This window comes from Malus domestica, chromosome 15 (genome assembly GCF_042453785.1).
Source record: "Malus domestica chromosome 15, GDT2T_hap1".
NCBI classification, from domain to species: Eukaryota; Viridiplantae; Streptophyta; class Magnoliopsida; order Rosales; family Rosaceae; genus Malus; species Malus domestica.
This window is the reverse complement of record NC_091675.1, coordinates 48927227-48952437: the sequence shown is the minus strand read 5'-3', so window position 1 is coordinate 48952437 and position 25211 is coordinate 48927227. Positions and strand designations below refer to the sequence as shown.

At 36.8% G+C, this 25211-nt stretch overlaps 4 protein-coding genes across 5 annotated transcripts; 1 reads left to right on the top strand and 3 right to left on the bottom strand.

Moving 5' to 3' along the window:
* The first annotated feature begins 4075 nt into the window (after positions 1-4075).
* Positions 4076-9821, top strand: LOC114821616 (uncharacterized). 2 transcript variants are annotated; one of them, XM_029094536.2, is made up of 6 exons: positions 4076-4219; positions 4339-4431; positions 4903-5038; positions 7324-7461; positions 7561-7682; positions 9508-9821. In XM_029094536.2, the coding sequence occupies exons 2-6, from the start codon at positions 4388-4390 to the stop codon at positions 9665-9667; spliced, it is 600 nt and encodes a 199-aa protein (XP_028950369.1). In that variant the 5' UTR covers positions 4076-4219; positions 4339-4387; the 3' UTR covers positions 9668-9821. The 2 variants fall into 2 exon arrangements, with proteins under 2 accessions (XP_028950369.1, XP_028950368.1); XM_029094535.2 differs by having other exon boundaries at positions 4130-4257.
* Positions 9822-11499: 1678 nt separating this feature from the next.
* Positions 11500-12243, bottom strand: LOC139191982 (uncharacterized). Its single transcript, XM_070813021.1, has one exon. It carries the CDS (start codon positions 12241-12243, stop codon positions 11500-11502), a length of 744 nt encoding a protein of 247 aa, XP_070669122.1.
* A 147-nt stretch (positions 12244-12390) lies between these two features.
* On the bottom strand, positions 12391-13130 carry LOC139191981 (uncharacterized). Its single transcript, XM_070813020.1, has 2 exons — positions 12797-13130; positions 12391-12698 (listed from the first exon to the last, which is right to left on the bottom strand). Exons 1-2 carry the CDS (start codon positions 13128-13130, stop codon positions 12391-12393), a joined length of 642 nt encoding a protein of 213 aa, XP_070669121.1.
* A 5731-nt stretch (positions 13131-18861) lies between these two features.
* On the bottom strand, positions 18862-19473 carry LOC103431714 (uncharacterized). Its single transcript, XM_008369889.2, has one exon. The coding sequence runs from the start codon at positions 19471-19473 to the stop codon at positions 18862-18864; it is 612 nt and encodes a 203-aa protein (XP_008368111.2).
* Between the last annotated feature and the right edge of the window lie 5738 nt (positions 19474-25211).

The following is a 25211-nucleotide window of genomic DNA, read 5'->3' as shown; positions in this document are numbered from 1 at the left end:
GCACGGGGTTGCCTTCATCCTGTCTAGAAAACACGAAGTTCCAAAAGATTGAGATACACGCATGCGGATATTCAATCAATGATGGCGCCTGGGATTCCAACCTTAACATTAATTGAAGGGGGCACTGTTTGGATCAAAACTTGAACTTTGGGCTCAAGGAAGGAGCTGGCCCGAAAGGAGGCCCAAAGGGAAAGACAGTCAAAGCCCAGAAGGCAGAAATGGGCTTTTTTTCTGACTTGGTGCAGCTCATGAAGACCACTTGCTTACCTACCCAAAGGCCAAGTGGTGTAGACTGATCAGCTACACAGCCCATAAAGCACTTTATGGTGGCATTACATGTAAAATATTTGATGAGTCATCACCTTCAAACCGCATTCGGGCAAGGCTGCTGCTACAGAAGGCCAAGCCGAGTTGTTTATATAAAAAGAAAGAGAAACCAGGAATAAGGACACTCAATCAAACAAACAAATGCAAGCACAAACTCTGCTCAAAGCCAGATTTGCCTTCAAAACAAAGCTGTAGTCAGCCCTCATCCCTCTCGGGACAAGCCTTCATCCCTCGCAGGATAACCCTTCCTTCAAACCTTTGTAATAGCTCTGCTACCCTGTTCAACCTTGCTGTAGTATCGATTCATCTTTTGTAATCCCTCTCTCTATCCATCTAAGCTTTCAGACCCTTAACAAAACTACAAAGATAGGAACCTACAAGACGAGCAGCCTTACCTGATAAGGTTTAACCTTGCCCGACCTTCTTTGCTTTGTTTTTGTCTTTTCAATATGTTGTATACGTCCAGTTATATGCAAGTTATTTCTAGCAATATGACTATTAAAAGGCTTTCTCAATACTTGAATCCGATTTGAATATATCTTCAGTGTTCAAACCAGATCCAAGTCCTAAGCCCTCGGGCATGTAAATCTGATCAGTTAAAAGTCCTTGGCCTCAAGGCATAAAAAAGAACCTTATGTGGACTTAACCCATCCACGACAGTCCTTGATAAACGAGAAGTCCGAAGTTACTTGGGGCGCAAGTAATCAACCTACCCTCTAGTTTTATTTCTATTATGTTATGATTACCGTAGAATGCTTGAGCATGGAATGGATTCTGATGGAAAGCCTCAAGGCCTACACCTAAGGCCCCACAAAGGCATCCATTTGGATTCATTCCGTTCTGCGATCTAGAGAGTTTGAGTATAAGAACGAACTCTGATGGGAAGCCTCAAGGCCTACACCTAAGGCCCCACAAAGGCACCTATTTAGGTTCATTCTACTTCTTGGACTCGGGTAATCAGAAGTATAATAGTTAGAGAACTCCTGCAATCACGAGAACAGATATGATGTGTTCGAGCACTGGTTTAGTTATTTATGGGAAGCCTCAAGGCCTACACCTAAGGCCCCACAAAAGCACCTGTTATAACTAACACGGTTTCTCGGATATATACATATATACGATTAAAACTCGACATCCATTTTACATCTGCCATGCTGAAGATGGCAGTGCCACGCCTAAGCACCTAAAAGTTAACCTTGATTGTGAGCCTCAAGGCCTACATCTAAGGCCCCAAAAAGGCACCTCTCAAAGTGAACTCTATCCTTCTCTTTCAGCCTTGCCCGACGAGCCTTGCCCGACGAGCCTTGCCCGAAGAGTTTTGCCCGACGAGACTTGCCCGACAAAGCCCGACAGTGAAGCAGAAGCCCGACAGCAGCCCTCAACCGGCGCCAACCTTCAGGGGAGCTGTGTGCTCGTCGGCCAGGAAACATCTCCGACGGAAATTCCTGACGCGAACAATTCGTATTTCATCTTAATCTTGTAGATTTTTTAGTCATTCTGAAATCCTCTACTGCAACATATATAGATGCATTAGACTAGGGTTTTTGCTGCCGTTGCCGCGTGCATTGGAATTACTCATTCTACTTTTCATTTGCCGTCGTATACATGCACTGCTAAAAAGAGATTTTTGCAGCTTCCTAATGATGTTACATGTTACTCGACAACCATGCATTAGGAAGAAAAGGAAATCATATTTTCTTCATTGTTCATTCAAAGACCATCTGCTGCATGCTTTAGTTTTCCACAAGTCTGTATTAGACCTTAGCTCGTCTGTATCAAACCTTCACTCTTCGTTTTTCTCTTATGCTGCATATTCAAGTTTAATTTCATTATTATATATATTTTTGTATTTTACCTTAGTGTTTGTCTCTTGCATTGAATATATGTAGTGTACTTTGCATTTGCTATAATATACTTGCATGCGATATTTTAGCAGCTGAGTGAGGGTTTTAAGAGTCGGCAGTAGCATGTGTTTTTAAGGGAAATTCATATTTTTCATGCGTTGTGATTTTCGTAATTGGTTGATTTTTCAAAGATTATTTCATCATACATACATTTTGCATGATCACATTAATATCCTGTAAAGAAAAACGTGATTGACAATTGCGTTAGTGTCGTGCCACTCATCTCGTCACCTGTAATTGAGAATTTTTAGGTCAAATTTTTTTATTTGAGAGTTCAATACCAATTTATTTCTACTTTTAAGTGTAAATATCTCAAAGTATTGAAAAATTAAAATCAGATCCGCTAGTGTAAAAATATTTCTATTTTTTATGATCTCAAAGTCTCGGCAGCCCAGTAGGATTCAAACGGAGTATACCCATGCCAGAAGGCCCAACCCGGTTCGATACCGACGATGTCCAGCCAGCTGAGCCCTCTCTCAAATCCCCATAGTCAATACTCATTCTGTTTTATTAGGTTGCAAAAGTTCTTTATTTATTTTCGGCTAAATATTCAAAATGGTTTCTGAGGTTTGCATAATCAATAAAAATAGTTCATAAGATTCAAAATCAATAGAAATAGTTCCTTAGATTGTCTACCATCCATGATTTTGATCATTCCGTTAAAAATTTTTTGGGCAATTTTCAAAATTTCATAAATCAATTGATTCTTAACCAAATTCGATTCATAATATATCAAAATGAAGATAGGAAAGTGTAAAAAGATATGGCCGAAAAATAGCCTGAAAGATGACTGATTCACGGAAAAACTGGAAAACTCGTCGAAAACTGGGTAAACTCTAAACATTCATAACTTCTTCAATACTCAACGAAATCGAGTGATTCAAAAACGAAAATCATACTTCTTGATGAGACGAAGATAATGGTACCATTCTCAATGGCTAAATCGCCGTAGTTTGGCTGGAAAACGGCTTGAAAGTGGCTAACTCGAAAATGGTTAGCCACTTTTAAACCGTTTTCTGGCCAAACCAAAGCGAGTTAGGCATTCAGAAATGTACCATTATCTTCATCTTATTGAAAAGTATGTTTTTCGTTTTTGAATCACTCAGAAGTTATGAACATTTAAAATTTACTCAGTTTCCGGCGAGTTTTCTAGTTTTCCCGCGAACCAGTCACCTTTCAGGCTATTTTCTGGCCATCTCCGTCAACCATTGGACTTTTAAACAGGTATAATCTTGTTATACACTTTCCTATCTTCATTTTGATATATTATGAGTCAATTTGGTTAAGAATCGATTAAGTGACGAAACTTTAAAAATTGTCTAAAGAGTTTTTAACGGAATGACAAAAATCATAGATGGTGGACAATCTCAGAGACCATTTTTATTGATTTTGAATCTCATGAACCATTTCTATTTATTATGCAAATCTCAGAGACCATTTTAAATATGTATTTAATTGAGAATTTGAGAGATTTTAATGGATTTATAAATCCATGAATTTTTATAGAGTTTAATTGATTTGTAGAGATTCCATATAAAATTTTAATTCAATTCCCTCGAAATCTCATAGGAAGATGTGAAATTTGTGGATGCCTAAAATACATTACAAAATCTCTCAAATTCCCTCAAATTCCTCAATTTTCTCGAATTCTTTAAAATCAATTTCTAATTGAATACACTTGAAATGTTATAAACTTCTTTAAAATCCTAATTGAATATATCCGGATTTCTAAGGATTTTAATAAATTATCTTAAAATTCTAATTGAATACACCTTGAATTTCAAAAAATCACTTAAAATTCTAATTAAATATCCCTAAAATCATTAACAGAATTAAAAACTTTCGAAATCCCAATTGAATACACCCCTTAGCCTTTATTTTCCTTCAAACAAAAAAAAGTGAAACCGGGTTGTAAGACTTAGACTTTTGCCTCATATGTTACTCTTCTGCTCCATCCCTTTCGTTTGATCAAAAAATTAACAATAATTGTAAGTCTACCGAAACCCAGAAGCTCTTTTTGCTTTCGGTAATTTTCATCCTACAAATTCTTCTTCTTTTCTTCCCCCAATAATTTCATGTGATTTGTTGCCTAATTTGCTTCCTGCAGATATCTGGTTCCGTTTTTCAAGATATAAGGCTTAATTTTCTGAATCGATATGGCTGTTGCATCTGGAGAAGCAACCACAATATGCAATCACTGGTAATTAATCTTTTTTGGGAGTTTCTATCTTTGAATTTTGTAATTCTGGTACTATGTTTATGCATGATTTCGGTGTTTTAATTGTAATGATTTGAGATATCTGGGATACCCCAATTAGAGAAAATCATGATTTTAGCATAATTATGAAGTGGGTTCTTGTGTTTTTTAATTTTTTAGCAGTTGGTCTGAATTTTGTGAGATACCCAATTGATTGATGCTGAATTGTTAAAAATTGACATAGTTGGGTGTTTTCTTACCTTGAGCTGAGATCATTTAGGCATTGACGGCTTGCTTTCCCTCCACAATCTCTTGAATGCATTACTGTGTGTTCGATTTTACAAGAACAAACACACTCCATATATGTTCTATGCCTCAAAGTTGTTTACTTTGCTTAATGGTTTGTAAAAATCCAGGTGCTTCATTACACTAACTGTACTCTCCTAATGGACATATTTTTGTTTTTGTTTCCAGTGACAGAGCTATCCCCTCATCAAATATTGACTTGCACTCTGTTCATTGCTTCCGCAATCTAGAAAAATGTAAAGTATGTGGTGATATGGTTCCAAAAAAATATGCTGAGGAACATTACTCGAACACCCATGCTCCGGTACGTGTGTTTCCATATTTGCTTTTCTTCCTACTGCAGTTCATGAAACTTTAAACAAAGGGCAGTTTCTCCTGTTAGTTTTAAGTTAAAACCTACGATTGCCCTGCTTTTGTTTGGCATAAACTTTTTCAGATTTTACGAGTATTCAATGTGAGAAGTTAGATTACAATATTTGAATTTGGGTTGAGTGTTCTCATGCTCTGGGAGTGAATGATCTCATTTGCTTTTCTGTTATCTTATCAATTGTATTAGCTACTTGTTTGCTGAATACTTCTATAAGAAATTAAACCCTTCAGATGTCACTCCACCATGGGAACTTTCAGAAACCTAAATTCTCCAATTCCTATGCCGCCATGTTAACATATGTAATCTGGTCCTTAGTTTTATTCTAAAGTATTTGAGCATACAGGGATGCCTTCTCTAGATGATAATTGGAGACATATGAGAATCCATGTACAACCGACTGTTATTCTTGTCTTGACACTAAGAGTGATTTGGTTGTTTTAATACAATAAGTTGATAGCCACTTTTGTGTAGAACTTTGATGCTTGTAGCCTGTACGTGTGAACATGGTAAGTATCTATTAAACAATGTCTCTTCCAACTGGGATAGTTAAAAGAGAATCCATTTTGTCTGCCTCATTCAGTTCAGGGCTTTGTCAAGTTGACATATATTATGACTCATTAACTTAATACCCCTATAGTCATGCAATTTTGTATATCGTCCTTATTCTTGTAGAGAGGCACCAATGTTCTTTTTCGCCACTAAATTGGCATCTTCTTCGTTTTTTTAAATCTTATGGAAAAGGTTTGTGAGCCGTGCTATACCCGTCTTTCTGAAGACCTTCAACACTTCAATCGGTATATTGTCAAGACCCACTGCTTTTCTATACTTCATTTTTTCAAAGGCACAACCACTTCCTTTTTCTTGATTTGGTGGTAGGAGTAATTTCTACACTGTTCAGAGTTACTCAACTCACCAAAGAAGTACTCATGTCGTGTCCTTCATTGAAAAGATTATGAAAATAAGCTATCCATCTGTCTTTAACCAGCATTCTCCATAGCTAGAATATTTCCATTCTCATCCTTGATGCACCTTACTTGGTTGAGGTCTCTTGTCTTCCTTTCCCTTGCTCTAACCAGTTTATAGATATCCAACTCTCCTTCTTTGGTATCTAATCACTTATACATGTCAAAAGCTGCTAGCTTTGCTTCTCTCATGGTTTTCTCTGCCTCCTTCTTCGTTATTTCATCGGTTCGGTACTATCCTTGTACTGCTTATCCTTAACCTTTTCATGTACCTCCACTTTCCACCACCAAGATTCCTTTTGATGTGGAGCAAAACCCTTGGACTTTTTTTAATACCCCTTTTGCAATTTTCCGGATACAAGTAGCCATGGAATCCCATACTTGGCTAGCTTTCCCTATATATCCCAAATGCATTGGGCGTGTACTTTCTCTTTGAAAGTAATTTGTTTTTGCCCTTTTAGATTCCACCATCTAGACACATGAAGGTCTTGTTCTTCCTTTTAACTCTTTTGATATGTACATCCATCACCAACAATCGATGTTGGTTAGCCAAGCTCTCCATTGGTATAACTTTGCAATCCTTACAAGTTATACGGCCTGCCTTCCTTCTTAATTAGAAGAAATCTATTTGTGTTTTTGATGACCCACTTTTGAAAGTAATCACATGCTCTTCACTCTTTTTAAATGTATTGGCTAGAAAGAATTCGTATGCCATTGCAAAATCCAAATTGGCTTCTCCCTCCTCATTTCTCTTCCACCTCTGTAGTTGCCAGTCTCCTTATTTACTACTCAGTCATTATGGAAACCCTATTGGTAGTACAATGTTGGAAATTATTTACTACTCGGTCATTATTTATTAACTCCTTGTAGGGGCACTAAGTGTCTCAAGTAGCTTTTTAATATGCTATTTTTGATATATTATGATTAAAAAATGTCTATGATCCTAAAGGTTACTTTTGCATTCTGTATCAAGCTCCTTGTCAGTTTACTTAGCAGTCAAATTGAAACAAAAGGTTCATATTATTCTGGAAGCATACAAATCATTAATTATGCCTCTTGCTTGTTCATTTTAATATAGAGTGAAAGCTTTTCCATCTATATTGTAGCCTGAGCACACACCTTTCTGCACGTGCCCATTGTTTGTCTTATTTTTTTAATTACTTAACAACGCATTTTGTTTGGTTATTATATTAAATTGGGTAGATATACCATTTAACTGTAAATAGTTTGCATCCGAATTGTCGTGTATTATTGCAGGTAGCCTGTTCACTTTGTAGTGAGACAATGGAACGTGAAATATTAGCTATCCACAAAGGTGAAAACTGCCCTCAGAGAATTGTCACATGTGACTTCTGTGAGTTCCCATTGCCTGCAATTGATCTTGCTGAGCATCAGGTAAACACTGAACAAAATTGTAAATTTGATGACATTGGATTATATACATCAGCACCAAATCAGTGTTACTGTTATCTCAGTGCTTCTTTGTAATTGTAGGAAGTATGCGGGAATCGAACGGAACTTTGTCATCTTTGTAACAGATACATCAGACTGCGAGAACGCTATAACCATGAAAGTAGGTGTAATGGTATCTCAGATAATACCGCTGGTCCTTCCAGGTTGGTTACTATCATTTAGCACTTTCCATATGTTAAATCGTATGTTATAGTATTATACACTGTACTAAAAATCCCTGCCTAGCGCCGTATAGGCCACGCCTAGGCGCTAGGCTGTTGGTCACCGCCCCAATTAATCCATAGGCGTTTGAACATTAAGAAATGGCGCATATACCTGCTTAGGCGCCCGTCTAGCCCGTCCAAACCCACCTAGATCGCGACTCTCACTTAGACAGAAAATAGATAACTTTCATTTTGCATTTTGTTTTTTTCAATAAATTGTAAGAGACTTATTGAATACTTTGATGAACACACATTATATGCGTGTTCCCCATGTTTTCATTATGTTCTAATACTTTATAATCTATATATCATTCTATTTTGCAATTTATTTATCCCAATGCAATTCTGTATTTTTTTTAGTATAAGCAAGCACTTATTTGTACGATATATAATAAATATACTTAAATCCTCCTAGTCCGCCTAGGCCCTGCCTAGGCACTAGGCCCCAGCCTGCCGTCCAACTAGCTCCTAGTGTCTTTTAGAACCTTGATATTATAGTTGTGTGTAACTGAGCAATTTAATGAAATATCTTGTGAGAAGGCCTAAGAACAAATTTACTTGCCATCTTGTAACTTATAATTGATAGTCAACTACCTGTGCTTCATAGGTATAGTTATAGATTCTTGGACATGCCTATCTCATATCCCTTCCCCCTACCCCCACTAGTTTCACTTGGTTTGGGAAGAATATGTTGGTCCTCTGGGTTCCAACACTAGTATCAATAATAGTTACTCATAGTAATATTACAAATTTATCCTTTTTTGTCACTTTCGGTTGTTGCTAAGATTGCATTAAACTAGATAACCCACTAGATTCGATCTATGTTGAAGTAAGAATTGAAGGTCAATTTCTTACTGTTGTCCAAGTGGAAGGATGGAGTAGTCATGAAGGAAAATCCCCTCCAATCCCCACAAAATGGTAGGATTAGAAGGCATTAAGTTTCCTTCATGACTAATCCATATTCTAACCTTCATCAGGGACAAAATTTGGATGTTGGGCTTCTTTCCTTACTTCAACATACCTTGAATCTAGTGAGTTATCCAATTGATTCCTAGATACCAAAACTGCGTAAATAATTATTTGGAAAGAAAAAGGGAATGAAAAGTGTCCCCAATTGTTCTATCACACACTGACCGATCAGTCTTTGAAGTCTGTTTCTTTTTAATTTGGGGTTCATTTGTAACTTTTTGTTGTTAGTGCGGTAAAGTAACAAGAGAAGTGAAATTGAGTCAAGATATTGTGATTACTAGCTCATGCTCGCAGTACAAGCTGGTTTACATTTTAGTTAGCATGGTGTTACAATCTGATTATGGGTGGATCAGATTCATTAGATTTCTTCGAGTTGGTTGATCTTGTGAAAACCTCCGCTTTTGTAATCCTGCACTGTTAACATTTCACCGTCTTTGAATGAGCTGGGAAAGAATTTATTTTGTTTACCTCATTTGAAACTGCCTAAGAGGTCGCACTTGGTGCGATGGCAAGTGCCTTCGCCCATGAGCGGTAGGTCTCGGGTTCGAGACTTGGGAGCAGCCTCTCCATAAATGGGGGTAAGGCTAGCCGACATTCACCTCTCCCAGACCCTGCGTAAAGCGGGAGCCTTGTGCACTGGGTACGACCTCATTTGAAACTGCCTAATCTTTTTAGCACATGTAGTCATTGGTTGACATTAGAGACGGTCTAATCTTAGAATTACGGTGACTGGTTAAGTGTTGTCCCTGTTGTGTTCATCTGTCATTGGTATTAATCCTTGGATTTTCATCTAAAGGGATGATAGGGCAGCTGAAAGAAGGCAGGGTCCTCCAAGAAGGCAGGTGAACGAGTTTTCACGGAAGCGGCTTATGTTCACCATTGCACTAACAGGTATTGCTGTTCTATTAGGGTCTCTTTTTTTCCAGAGAAAGCCAGACGAGAGTCGAGTGCATTAGCAACTGAGAAAATGAACTCATTGGGTTATGTAAATCTTTTTTAAGCTTCAGTTTATATGTATCTTAAATCTTCTGTAGTCGTACCCGCTGCTGTAACCGTATTAAACTCCATTGAGATTGTGATAATACACTAACTGGTTATGCCATACTGCCATATGCTTGTTTTGTACTATTAATTTCGTCATTTTGGGTGAATAAATATGACCATTGTAAAGTAAACACGGGAAATACAGCCATCTTCTTCCATACCACATACTATTTTATTCATACAGCCGATTTCACTTAGTGGGACAAGGATTTGTTGTTGTTTTTCTGGGTTTGTACTTATTAGTTGTTACGCTTTTTTCTTTTTCGCCTTATTTCCTTGGCATGCCACTTCGTTTGTGGGCACTGTTTTTAACTTTTACGTATTGCTGATTAACTTTCATGTTTAATCCCCTTTCAATTTCCTTAAAATGAAAACGAGACCTTAAGAGTAAGATCTCAATCGATGGTATAATTTCATGCACTTATGTGAATATTTTTGTTACTTGGGTCAAGAAATTGAAAATTTAGTTTTGGTAAAATCCAAATACAAAAGAGTGTCAATTAGTATTACAGTCTAAGCAAGTTTAGGCGTCATTTCTGAATTTTCAAACACATAGAGATTAATTAGGACAGTGGTCAACCGTCTAGCGCCTAAGCGAGGCTTTTTAGAACAATGATTAGATCCTAACCTTTCAAGTGTATTGTGCAAGATAACGTTACCAACAAATATTTCAGCTCGGTTTCAGCATTGGAACACAATTAAGTCTTTCTCTTTGGAGTGGTAAGGTTCCTTCTAATTTTAACCTCTGCTTTACTTGGCACTTTTTGCATGATTTTATATTGATAATAGGAATTGTGTGGAGAGAAAGAAGAAAGAATGACAAGGAAGAAATGACACCCAACAATGACAAGACCCTCCAAAAGAAAGGCCAACGGTAGTGACTGCTTTCAATTTGGGCAAATTGCTTAAAAGGCGTGTGATATATACTAGTCTCCGCATGCATGATTAAATAAAGGCCTCTCACGTGCGTGGTACAACGTTCGGAGAGACTAGTAAACATAAGCATTGGATCATATATTATTTTTTAAAAGAAGAATATATATAATGTGAGGATTTTAAGTAAATATATTAGTGGGACATAATATGGTTGGGTCTTAAAAAACTAAAGAACAAAACATTACCGAAACAAAAGGAAGGATAATCTATATCTATACTTACTATATAAAGCCAGCAGTCCCATTTGGAGTCACGGGTTTTACCAAAAATAATAGGATAAAAATGCCACCCAAACAAAAAAGACCCAAGTTATGTATCAAATAATACAGGGGTATTTTCGTCATATAAATAGTATTTTGTTTTTATAATTAATTTATTTTTGTGCAGCTTTTTATTTTATTTTTATAATCAATACTTCATAATGAGCTAGCAATAATGTGATTCAATCAATTATTTATTAAATATTATTTTTTCTATTTTTAAACACGTTCAAAATATCTTAAGAGGCGTAGTGATGCTAATAAAAAGGTCTTTTACACGCGCATAATAATGTGATTTAATTAGTTGTCAAATGATTGTTTTTTTTAACAAACGATATTATGTACACTAAGGGGAAGGGGGGCTTAGCCTCACAATGTGCTAGCAATAATGTGATTCAAAAAAATGTGTAGCCACACGTAGCCAGTGGCGAAGCCAGGATTTCTCGGGGGGAGGGGCGAACTTAAAACAATGCAAGGTTAAAAAAAAATAGCAACAACTAAATCTTTGTATATAATAATGTCTTCCATAATTAATCAATAAAAACAAATTACAATTGTTGTCGACGAGGTTTCTTGTCATAAAAACGTCGCATAATAAGCTCATTATCAATAAAAGCAAATACATCTCTCTCAATGTAAACAACCATGCTATCACTCAACCATTGATCTCCCATTTTATTACGCAATGGTGTTTTCACAATCTTCATAGCAGAAAAAGCTCTCTCCACCGAAGCGGTTGCAACCGGTAACACCAAAGCCAATGTATGAAGCTTATACACTAACATATAGCTTTCACACCTCCCAGTCTTCACTAACTTTTTTGCAAGATCACTGATTCCTCTCAATGATGAAAACTCACTATGCATCTTCATATCTTGAATGTAATTGTCAAGTTGAATTGGAAGATTCATGAGGTCCATACGATCAAAATCTTGAGGATAAAGTTGGGCTAAACGAACAATTTTTTCTTTGTCAAAAGATGAAAAATTATTCACTGGACTCAAACATACCATACAAAGAAGCAACTCGATGTTTACCTCATTTAAGCGATCATTCAATTCCTTTAGTTGCATATCAAGAACTTGAAAATAGAGGTCTACACGATAGTAATGGAAGTTTGTGATTTTTGGAGCTTTACGCCTTGATTTTCCAGGTACGAAATGCAAATCCTTCATGTTAGGAATGACAATATCATGCTCCTCACAAAACTTTTCTACATCATGCAACAAGTCCCCAAAGTCATCATCTCTCAAGGATTGTAGTTTTTGCTTGCATACTTCCACTAACGTCATCGCATTCACAATATCTTGATGTTTCTTTTGCAATGCTTGTGATAACTCATTTGTAATTCCCAATATAAGTCTCATCAAGAAAAGGTGAAACACAAAATCAAAAGTTTGTATGTCTTTGAATAACCTAGTAGCTTCACCGAGATTATCTTAGCTGCGATCACTTTTAATCCATTCAACCACCTCCACCACGGCTTCAAACATAACAATAATACTAACTATAGTACCATAATGCGAGTTCCACCGTGTATCACATGGACGCATGAGGCTACTTTCTTGATTTAACCCTTTACCCGTTTCAAGATTACGAAGATGAAGAGCTTTTTGAATTTGTTCTTGTTGTTTCTCTCTCAATGCATCACGACACTTGCACGAAGATCCAATAAGATTCACCAATCTATTAGCATTGATGAAGAAATTGGCAACATCCTCATTTTCCTTTGCCACAAATACAAGAGCTAGTTGGAGTTGGTGTGCAAAACAATGAATATAAAATGCTTGAGGGTATTTGTTCAAAATCTTTGTTTTAAGACCATTTAACTCATCTCTCAATTACTAGCTCCATCATAGCCTTGTCCTCGTAACTTGGACATACTCAAATTTGTTGTAGCAAACAATCTCTCAATAGCCTCTTCAAGTGAGCTACTAGTTGTAGAGGAGACATGTTGAACACCCAAAAACTTTTCAATTGCTTCTCCTTTTTTGTTCACATAACACAATACCACCGCCATTTGCTCTTTATTGGAAGCATCACGTGATCCATCAACCAAAAGAGAAAAAAATGTACCTTCCATATCTTTAGTGATTGCATTAATAGTTTCAATAGCACAAGCACGAACAAGATCCTTTTTGAATATCGGAAGAAGTATACTTGAGATTCTTGGGACCATTCTCAAACACAACCTTTCTAACTTTCTCATTATGATCGGCAAGAAATTGCATAAGCTCTATATAATTACCCCTATTGCTCGATTTCAAAGATTCATCGTGCACACGAAAAGCCAAACCTTGTCGCAACAACCATCTTGTGCAATCAAGTGCTCCACTCAGTAAAGTGTGATAATTAACGTGAGCTTCATCAGTTTGCTTGATCACAAATGTTTCAATGTGTTGTTTTTGTGTCATCAAGTCTTTAGCTTGTTGCATAGCTTTATTATGAAAACTTCCAACACCTCGCTCGTGGACTTGAAAATTTTCAGGTCATTTCCTCCAATTTGTAAACCCTTTTGTAGTGAAGACATCACTTCCACTACCACCCGCTTTATCAAAATCACATTTAAAAAGATAGCAATAACGGCAAAATGCAGCATCTTTTACTATACTGTACTCCAACCACTTAAAATTATCAAACCAACCTGTAATAAAACATCGATTGTCGCTAGCTTTCCTTGGCATGATGCGAGACTTAGGTTGACAAGGTTCCTTTTGAAGGTAGTATCTACGAATTGCTTCACAACAATTGAGTGGATAATCAAGCATTCGACGTCTCAGTCCAGGGTCTGCCGGAAGATTAGCTAATATTTCATCCAACTCAGTAATCTCACTTTGTTGTGCACTACTCGGAATACTAGAAGGAGGAGGAGGACTACCCGGAATATTTGAAAGAAGAGGAGGACTATCCGGAATATTTGGAGAATGATTTAAGCACTGTTTCTTATAATATCGTTCCATTACGTAACTGTATAACGAAAGAAAAACAAATATATCTTAGACTCTTAGTCCTAGAGTAGACTACGAATTTAATTAATCAGTACCAACAATCATATCATATGAATAATCAATTTTTATTCTACAGTAGAGTATGTAGACTATGAATGTAATTAATAAGTACCAACAATGCATTTGAATGAGGGTTTTAGTTAGTTGAATTGGGGTTCATTATGTTAATGTATATAATGTATCAATCCTCTTTTATGTACTTCAAAAAAAAAAAATCAATAATCATAGTATTCATATGAATAATCTATAATCAATAACCATATAATGTATAACCCTATAATCCTACATCAATTAAACAAAAATTTATATTCAATAATCAATTAGGGTTTGAAATAAATTAAAAATTTTACCTTAATTGGAATTTGGAGTGGCTGTGCTTGCAGTTGCAGACTGATGTGTCTGGTCTTGGTGGCCAACAACCAATGGAAAGTGAAATCTGCTATAGTCTACATAAGGTTTTATCGTGTTGGGGGGGGGGGGGGGGAAGGTGGGGGGACTGACGGGATGGGATATGGGGAAAAGGGTGAAGGGTTTTTAATTTGAAACGGAATGGGGATCGAGATAGGGATGGGGACCAGTGGTCCCCCCGTTTATATATATATTTTTTATTTCATTAAACCAAAACGACACCGTTTACCAAAAAAATTTAAATTTTTTTACTAGGCCTAAAACGACGTCGTTTTGGCCTGGATTTTAAAATTTAAAAAAAAAAACCCTCCCCGTCATCTTCCCCGAGAGCTACCTCTGTTTCTGGTTTCAAAACCCGGTGCTCCCCAGTTTCCGGCCGAACCAGAGGGGTTCAAGCGTCGCTCCTGCCTTTGTTTTCCGACGAGCGGAGGGGCGAACGCCCCCCTTCGCTCCTACGTAGCTTCGCTTTTGCACGTAGCACCGTGATTCAAAAAATGCTTTTTGCATGTGCTTAACAGCCCCCACTTGGGGTCGCGGGCTTCACCAAAAATAATGGGACAAAAATGCCCACAAACAAAAAAGTTCAAAAGCAGTCCAAAATAATGCAAGGGTATTTTCGTCATATAAATAGTGTTTTTTTATAATTAATTTATTTTTGTGCAGTTTTTTATTTTATTTTTATAATCAATACCTCACAATAGACTAGCAATAATGTGATTCAATCAGTTATTTATTAAATATTATTTTCTCTATTTTTAAACATGTTCAAAACATCGTAAAAGGCGTAGTGTTGCTTATAAAAAAAGATCTTTTGCAAGCGCATAATAATGTGATTTAATTAATTGTCAAATGATTTTTTTTTTTAACAAATGATATTATCTACACTAAGGAGAGGGGTGGGCTTAGCCTCACTATGAACTAGCAATAATGTAATTCAAAAAAATGTGTAGTCGCGCATGGCACCGTGATTCAAAAAATGCTTTTTGCACGTGCTTAATAGTCCCATTTGGGGTCACGGGCACCAAAAATAATGGGACAAAAATGCCCACAAACAAAAAAGTTCAAAAGCAGTCCAAAATAATGTAACGGTATTTTCGTCATATAAATAGTGTTTTTTTGTGCAGTTTTTATTTTTTTATTTTTATAATTAATACCTCACAATGGGCTAGCAATAATGTAATTCAATCAGTTGTTTATTAAATGTAATTTTCTCTATTTTTAAACACGTTTAAAACATCTTAAGAGCCATAGTGCCGGTTATAAAAAAGATTTTTCGCATGCACATAATAATTAGTTGTCAAATGATTGTTTTTTTTTTTGAACCAACCATATTATCTACCCCTGAGGGGAAGAAGTAGGCTTGGCCTAACAATAGGCCAGTAATAATGTGATTCAAAAAATGAGTAGTCGCGCATAGCACACCGTGATTAAAAAAATGTTTTTTGCACGCGTGTGCATGAAAGAAAAGTTGATTAACATGTTTATTTTCTATTAGTGACACGTCACATATGTTATAAATATGGTGACACACCCTGACCGAGATCGAGGCATGATGACGTGAGGGTGACGTAGCCATGTGCACAATGCGGAAGCAATAAAGATAAGAAATATATGAATAAATAAAAACCGAAAGCTACTAATGTGCACTTATAAACAGGAAGTGTTACGAGTGAGATACAAGTATAAATACCCTTAATCAGAGCATAGAAAGTCTAGGTGCAGTCTAGTAGGACAAGTACTAGTTATACAGTACCAGAAGATGTCCTACAAATATTTTATTCTGTCAGAACCGCCGAGATCCTTGTACGCCACCAACAGCAAGTCTACCTAAAACCTGGAGAGGCGCAAAACATAAAATGTGATTGGGCAAAAACAAAGCTTTTCAAAAATCATTTCATTTCTCAAAAGTTCTAACCCCTCGCCATAAAACCTGTATAATTTTCCCAGAAATAGAATATAAACATATGCATATATATATATATATATATATATCTCAATTCAAATCATGCTTCACATAACCATATTCATAAGTATGCCATGCCAAAACATAAAATAGAATAAGTAATTCAGGTGAGAATAAATTCATGGAAAATAACATATTAGCCAAAACCCCTGCAAAAGTCTGTACGGCTAAAATCATAGCTCATTAGTCAATCTAACCGGAGTCACTACAAATGACCTATATGACACTACACTGCACACAAGTCGGAACCACTAAAAGGGTATGTACGACAAGACTGGGTGTAATATAATTATGCTCAATACTATGCTCTCATGATAGCTGGGCGATAAATCGCTAGTCACCTACGAGTCGGAACCACCTATGATGGTCTGTACGATAGGATTGTGCACCTAAATTGGATCCAATGTGAGCATAGGATGCGGGAGGTGACATTATATATAGGTCTGTGTCATATCTCTGGCTAATCACTAACACCAAAGTGCAAGTTTATGAGCTCTATGCTTCTCAATTAGTTACAACCATTATTCACATTCACAATTCATAAACTCACTTGAGCTTACCTGAGCGTCCATGGCACCACAATTATATTTATGCATACAATTCTAACTCATGGTTTAAGCATAAATCAATAGGCATGGCATTTTCAAAGCATAACTCATTTAAATGCATTTTTCTGGGAAAATATCAAGTATATTAATATATACTGAAAATCAAAAGCCCACTCACTAGTATGTTGAAGGGTCGTAGCCCTCGAGTCGACCTTGACTGCGCTCGTCTTCAGGATAAGTCTCCCTTATATGTGAAACAACTATAAAAACGTTAATTTAAAGCATATAACCAATACTAGCTAATAATTTCTCATACATTGCTCAAATGGGATGTTTGAATATACCAACATGATCTACACAACCTCATGAACATCCCCATATTTTTAGAAAAAATTTCCGCTCACGTGCCAGGCACATTGACGACGGTAGTTAACGCCGTCAGGAATATTCCATCCAAAAGCAAGCATATACCATCAATTATTAAAGGCGTCATCTAACGCCGTTAGCATATTCCGTCAAAACTGACGAAATATGCCCTTGTCTTCTCCGACGAGTCGTCGGATGCCGATGACTTCGCCGGTTTTTGGAATTTATTTCAAAACCTCATATCTTCTTCATTTCTTAACCAAATTCCATGAAATTTGAACCAATTTGAAGATCTCACCAAGATGAACAAAACCATACCTGAGTCGAGCCTTGAAACCCCAGAAACCCGTCGGAAAAAGCCTCGATATTCCAGCAAATCTTAAAACTTGTCGTTCTCGATAATCCGACGTCCAAATTCTTCCAACGAACCACTCTGAGCCTCGTGAGGACCTCCTTAAGCTACCTGTAAGCTTGAAATCCCAAAAGACATGATTTTACGATTGCATGAATAGTGACATAAATTGGGTTAGGGTTTTCACGAGTTTTCGAAGAAGTTCTTACCTAAAAATGGTACCATTCAACTCGTATGAACCTCAGGAACACAATGGTGTCCTTTAAACCCTCGATCTGCAAACTTTCGACTAGTTTGTTGTTAATCTGTACGAGAGAAAAGGATAGAGAGTGAGTGCGAGGGAGAGAGCACGGGAGAGAAGAGAGAGAAAGGTACTTTTGTTTGTGTGTGGTCCAAATTGGGTTACCAACCAAACAACTAAAACTTTAAAAAATTGATTGAGTCCAAACCTTAGCCCATTTACACACACCACCACCAACCGTTCAAGGACAATTTCGTCAATTCACGTTATCGATAACTTTAATTCGGGACAGACTGTGACATATGGTCTAAAAAGTTGATCTACTTATTATTCAAATCGTAATATCATGAAAACAAAGATGGTGAGGTTGTTTCATAGAGAAAAAAAAGGGATAATCATGTAATCAAAATCATTGCAACTTTAGGAAATTGATGCCTTCCAGGTAAAGATTAAACAGTGGTATCTTCTTATCGTGAGTTGCACCAACGGCTCTGCAACAATATTTTTTTTCTTTTTGATTTTGTGACTGCTTAGAAGTTAATCACGACAGAAATAAAGGCAGTAATAGACAACCTAGACTTTGGCTGATTTTTAAAACACTGCTAGGAGGAAGAAGAAAAAGAAAATTTGTTTCTACATTTCATTGTTACTTTCCAATTACCAAATAAGTTAAGGGGTGCATATCCTTAAATGGTGTTATTGCTCATCACCTTACTTATTATCATTTGATGAATTTAAATTTTGAGATTTATGTCTATCCATTACATAAATCTCGAAATTATAACTCATCCAAGGGTAGTATATTGAGTGGTGATCATCACTCTACTTATTATCTTTTTTTTGCCAAATGTTGGATTAAAATTAAATACGAATCGAAATGTTTACATCAGAAGTCAAAGTATTAAACAACCACTTTGGTTCTAAACCATCCCAAGAATGACTACCCCCCATACGCACGACATAAGATGCCACCATATGCGCAGCCTTATTACAGGCACGAGGAGCATAGAGAAACTCAATAGCATCAAATTGTTGCTTCAATATAATTAATATCCCACAAGATACCATCCAAGACCACCTCTAGTTGTATACGGCCATGAATCATATCAACAAGAACCTGAGAGTCAGTCTCCAATTGTATAGAGGTAAAGCCTCTCTCCACACAAGCCACCAAAGCCACCCGTATTGCTTCCGCTTCCACCATAATACTCGAGACACAAGGAATATTGCCAATACCACCAGCACCATTGAAAATGCCCACAAAATCTCTTGCCACCCATCCAACACCACCTATACCCGCCCGACTACACCAAGCACCATCACAATTAATTTTAAGAGTTCCAAAAGGTGGCTTGATCCACCCATGAGGGTCTGGTCTTCTCACTTGCTGCCCACAGGAAGAAGGCTTCACCTGTGCTTCATCACATATCATCCACTCCTCCCATTGTTGTTTAAGCAATTGTATGGCAACAAGGGGTTCTATGTCAACCTTCTCAAAAACCAAGCTGTTACGACATTTCGATATCCTCCATAAGCCACCAACCACCCATCGCATCAAATCACTAGCCTCTCCCTCCATACTGTATTTAGCATATAACCACTTCCAACATTCCAAAAAATCCCCCTTTGCCACCATAGTTACATCTAATTGAAGCGGAGAACCAAACCAGAAAGCACGGGCAAATGGGCATCGAAAAAAAATATGTACTTGCGTTTCCACCTCATTTTCACAAAAAGGACAAGTAATCTCCAAACGAACCCCTTGCCTCTGTAAGTTCTTACGCACTGCCAAAATATTCCTACACCCCTTCCAAATAAAATGACATAATTTGGGTGGAACCTTCAAACTCCAAATATCTCGCCAAACCACATCCCTATTATCAGCCATGCTAGATTGACCTACACCTATCCGTTTGAGCTCACCATTCTTATTCATTTCTTGCGCCACCATATACCCAGACTTCACCGAATATACTCCATTTCGTGTATAATGCCACACCACTCGATCCGAACATCCCAACCTACTAAAAGGCATACTTAAAATTGCCTTAGCTTCATCTTCACTAAAACATAATTCAATCACCTCCCGCTTCCACTTACCCCCCATATCCACCAAATCAGCAACAAAAGTAGGCATCTCCTCATGACGTGATCACTCTACTTATTATCACTTCACGGTGGTGAGCAAAAATATTCCAAAAAAAAAAAAAAGATTATGCAAACCTTCGGAAAAACTTTCCACTAATAAATTTGGCTTCAAAGTTCATTCAGCCCAACTTTAATTTTTGAATTTGTCCATTTTTGTATTTCAATTGGTTAAGAGTTAAAAACCGTGCACCTGAAGCTCCAAGTTTAATTCTACCTCCCAATATCACTTGTATTAAAAACTTTCCTAAATTTGTTAAGTTGTAGCCATTTTTTTTTTTTTGAAAAAAATGGGCAATTTGGCATTTGATCAAGATAAATAAAAAGATGTTGTTTTACCGTAGTAACAGTAAAAAGCTAAGTCTATATACCTTAGTGCAAGTTCGATCTTGTTGACTCTCCAGACTCCTTATCACTCCACTCAAAATAATAAGGGTTTTTATTACAAATGGTTCCTAAAATTTACCCTTACTATCAAGATAGTCTTTGAAATTAAAAATCAATCAATGTAGTCCCTGAAAATAGGTGTCACAAATCAATGTGATCCTTCCGTCACAATTTTGTTAAAAAAATCGTTAAGTGCTGATGTGGCACATAAATGGGCCCCACAAGATTTACTAGTTTTTATCACAAATTGTCCTTGAAATTGACTCACATCATCAAGATGGTCCCTAAAATTGAAAATCAATGAATATAGTCCTTGAAAATAGGCATCACAAATCAATTTGATCATTTCGCTACAATTCTGTAAAAAAAAATTGTCATGTGCTAATGTGGGTTTAATAATTAATTAAAAAGGTTGTTTAATACCTTTTTGCACAATAGAATTTTTTCTTATAGTAGGACCTACTTTGAAGAGAGATCCCTTCCATAAATTCTCAAAGGCACAAGGCTTAACCAAGGCCTAAGAGGGGGTTTGGAAATAGTTTTCAACCAACAATAGACGCACCTTGGTTATAACCTCATTATCTCAAAGCAGACCTCGCCGTTCTTTGAGTCACCAGACTACCAGGGAAACGTCGAACAAACTGTTCAAGATTAAGGTTGTGAGGATGTTGATCGCGTAAATGTTATCGGTAATGTCCTAGAAATTGTTGCCAATCAGCCAAGTCGTCGCCAAAGGTGATCTCGATCCAGGTTCAATTCAGTGAAGGGTGTCAAAGTGTGTAAAGATGAGGGTATTGAGATTTTTTTTTAGAGAATAGACAACGAAGAAGGTAGAGGAATGTGGACTGGGATGGGAGGTGATTGCAGGGCTGGGTTTTTTGGTTCACAACTTTTTATTAACTATTAAATTATTGGCATATTTGTCGATTTGCCCCCTGAACTTGTATGGAGCTACCAATTTCCCCTAGAACTCTAATTTAGTCGATTACCCCATTGAACTTTTATAGTTAGCCAATTCCCCCTTGAACTTTAATTATAGTTGGTTATCCTCTGAACTTTTATAAATAGCCAATTTCCCACTTGGTGTTAGAATTTTAAAAAATTTCATCTAATTTTCCATCCATCTTATTCATGAAAACAACACATGACAACTATATGAGGGCAAAAAGGAAAAAAAAAAATTGGATGGATGAAAAATTGAATAAAAGTTTTTAAAATTTAACGCCAAGAGGGAAATTGGCTATTTATAAAAGTTCAGGGGGGAGATTGGTTAAAATTAAAGTTTAAGGAGGAAATTGGCTATTTAAAATAGTTCACAAGGGTCATCGCTAAAGTTAAAGTTTGTAGGGGGAAAGGGGGGAATTGGCAGCTGCATACAAGTTCAAGGGGGCATATCAACAAATACCTCTAAATTATTAAATTTATTTGTAATTTCTTAATTTAATTAGATTTGTGTGATCCATTTATGTGTCAATTGTGACGGAAATGATACATTTATTTGTGACACTTATTTGCTGGACTATATTGATCGATTTTCAATTTCAATGACCATTTTGATGTTGCAGGTCAATTTTAGGGACCACTTTGATGTCGTGGGTCAATTTCAATGACCATTTGTGAGGGAAAAAGACTTATGAGACTCATTTATGTGCCACATCAGCACTTAACAGAATTTTTAACAGAATTGTGACGGAATGACCACATTGATTTGCGACACCTATTTTTAGGGACTACATTGATTGATTTTCAATTTTAGGGATCATCTTGATGGTTAAGGTCAGTTTCAGAAACCATTTGTGATAAAAACCCAAATAATAATAATAACTTTGACAAAAAAAATAAATAACAATAATAACAAATAAATAAATAAGTACAAGAAAATTTGGCAATAGCAAACCGTCCTCATTCTCCCAAATGCGCGGCAACGGCAGGTATAAGTTATCAACTGTCAAATTAATCATCCTATGCCATCCCCACCCCCCATCACACTCACTCTCACTCAGCCACCACCCATCACACTTACTCCCTCTCACTCACCCACCAACGTTGAGGGAAGAAGACGATGACATCTTCCGGGGCAACTTAGTGATCTCACAAACCCGAGCAAACCCATCTCTCTCGTGTAAGTGATCACAGCTTTAACAAATGCGGATATTGTTTTCATTTCTTAAAAATTTTGATCTTTACATATTAGTACATGTGTTTTTGGTTTTTGGGAAAGAGTCAATTGGATGAAATTGATATTCCATCTGGGTAATTATTGCAAATTACATATTTTCCATGATCGGATTGCGCCACATTTCTTGCACATAGAACATCATAAATTTGGGGTTTTTTGTGTGCTTCAGAAATTCATAATCTGGGTTGTTTGTGGCAAACAAGCTCCAATATATCAAGTGTCGTACACTATGTCATCTGCCGCGGCATATTCAAGGCCCCCATGTGAGTGATCAGCCTAATTGTAGGCTAGAAGTTGCTAAATTAGATATAATTTGAATTGATTAGACTTTTGTTGAGTTAAAATGAATGTGTTTCGGTTATGTTAATTTTTGCTTTATGTGCTTGAACTTGCTTCCGTATGCAGGTGGTGATGGATAATGGCATACTCCAAGTCACCTTATCAAACCCAGATGGCATTGTCACTGGAATACGATATAATGGCATTGACAATTTACTTGAACCTCTTAATAAGGAAACTAACAGAGGGTTCATGATCACCGTGTTTAGTTGCTTCTATTTTTGCCCCTCTTCCCCCTTCTCCTTCTTACTCTCGTCTTCTTCGTCATTTAATATAGTATATTTGGCCTTTGTTGTCTTTGAAGATTATGACTTTGGATTCCAATGATTGTGTAGTTATTGGGACCTTGTTTGGAGTGCACCAGGAAGTAAGGGAATATTTGATGTGTATGTATTTCCCCTCCTTTCTCTCTAGATATAATGGAGCAACTTTTTTACGTTATCTGATGGAGTGAAATTATCTGATAACTTTACAGGATAAAAGGTACAACTTTTAAGGTTATAGTGGAGAGTGAGGAACAGGTTGAGCTCTCATTTTCAAAAACATGGGATTGCTCTCTTGAGGGGAAATACGTTCCCCTAAATATATACAAAAGGTCACTTCTGGATTCATACAAAGTTTCTATTCTTATGAGTACAGCCAATTCCAATTATACTTTAGGATCTAGCTTATTTAAACTGACTGTAACATTGTGATTCCTATTATTTCAAATGATAATGTTATCTGTATTTCATTTAGGTTTGTAATGCTTCGTGGTTCCTCGGGCTTCTACTCCTATGGCATTTACGAGCACCTGAAGGATTGGCCTGATTTCGACATTGGTGAAACCAGAATAACCTTTAAACTGAGAAAAGACAAGTAAACAAAATATACTTCTGCTTTCATATTGTTAGATACTATTTCTCATTTTTCACAGTGGTTTCTACCAAACTAATTATCAGAAGACATGATGTTGTTGCATACGAGACTATACTTTGTGTTCATTTTTGGGTAGGTGCAAACTAAGAATTAGTGTTTCGTTTCATTAGAACTCCGGGATTATGTAATTTGTAGTTATTAGAGTTCTCAGGATCAGTTATTTGCAGTATATTGTTTCTCTGTGTTTAACTATTCTGAAGTTGCCTATAAATAGATTTTTTACGTAATGCCGTTTCAAACTTGTAGTGAGAAAAAAAGTTTGTGTGTGTGTGTCTTACATTACCTAGTCAGCATATGCCATAACAAAAGGTTAGTAATAAATATTTTCTTTTTAGTATTTTAGCTTGCATATGAGTTATTAACAATGGTACAATTTGAGTTGATAGGTTCCAATACATGGCTGTATCAGACAACAGGCAGAGATACATGCCCCTACCTGATGACCGGTTATCAGAACAATGTCAAGCCCTTGCCTACCCAGAAGCTGTCCTACTTGTTGATCCCAAGATGAAAGACCTTGCAGGAGAGGTAATTTGTCACAACTTCCTACTGTATATTACTGTGTTGGAGTTTCTTTCTGTTTTGGGGGTGATGGTGGCGTGGAACTATTGAGCCAATTTTCAAACATATTCTTCCATGTTATTTTACTATTGTCATTGGTTTTCTTGGTGGAAATAACCCGTTAGTGGGTCAAGATCTTTCTAAACTAAAGTTGTGAACTTTGAAGGCCATACACCTACTAAATAAGACTTTATTCTAACCTCTGTGAGGGTTGTAAGTGCGTTTCTTTCGTTATATTTTTGTTATGTATAGGTTCTTTTCTTATAATTTCTTGAGCTGTAGGCGGATGACAAGTACCAGTACTCGTGTGACAGCCAAGATAATAAGGTTCATGGGTGGATATGCACCAACCCACCAGTTGGGTTTTGGCAGATCACGCCCAGTGATGAATTTCGATCTGGTGGACCTCTAAAACAGAACCTAACCTCACATGTCGGCCCTACCACTCTTGCTGTATGTGATTATTCTTGCTTATCAGAGATATTGGTATAACTTTGGGACATTAGTTTGACTTTGACCTTTCTATTGGTGTCATTAGATGTTTCTTAGTAGTCATTATGCGGGACAAGATCTGGTGCCAAAATTTAGAGGTGGTGAACCATGGAAGAAGGTTTTCGGCCCTGTTTTTATCTATCTCAATTCTTCCACAATTACAGATGATCCGTTTTGGCTATGGGAGGATGCTAAAATACAGGTTTGTGGTAGAAAACAACCCCGCTTTCCTTCTAAAGATGGAAAATTAGGAAAGTTTTTAATTAAAAATTGCTGACACAAACTGGCATTCAGATGATGACAGAAGTACAAAGCTGGCCATATAGTTTCTCCGCATCTGAGGATTTTCAAAA

Excerpts from the sequence above, each read along its gene's own strand:
- LOC114821616 (XM_029094536.2), top strand. The coding sequence starts at position 4,388 with ATGGCTGTTGCATCTGGAGAAGCAACCACAATATGCAATCACTG. Across the intron at positions 4,432-4,902 it reads ACCACAATATGCAATCACTG|TGACAGAGCTATCCCCTCAT; the intron begins GTAATTAATCTT and ends TTTTGTTTCCAG. Across the intron at positions 5,039-7,323 it reads ACTCGAACACCCATGCTCCG|GTAGCCTGTTCACTTTGTAG; the intron begins GTACGTGTGTTT and ends GTATTATTGCAG.
- LOC139191981 (XM_070813020.1), bottom strand. The coding sequence starts at position 13,130 with ATGGTCCCAAGAATCTCAAGTATACTTCTTCCGATATTCAAAAAGGAT. Across the intron at positions 12,699-12,796 it reads ACAAGGCTATGATGGAGCTA|CTCTTGTATTTGTGGCAAAG; the intron begins GTAATTGAGAGA and ends AACTCCAACTAG.
- LOC103431714 (XM_008369889.2), bottom strand. The coding sequence starts at position 19,473 with ATGGTGGCAAAGGGGGATTTTTTGGAATGTTGGAAGTGGTTATATGCT.
- LOC139191982 (XM_070813021.1), bottom strand. The coding sequence starts at position 12,243 with ATGACGTTAGTGGAAGTATGCAAGCAAAAACTACAATCCTTGAGAGAT.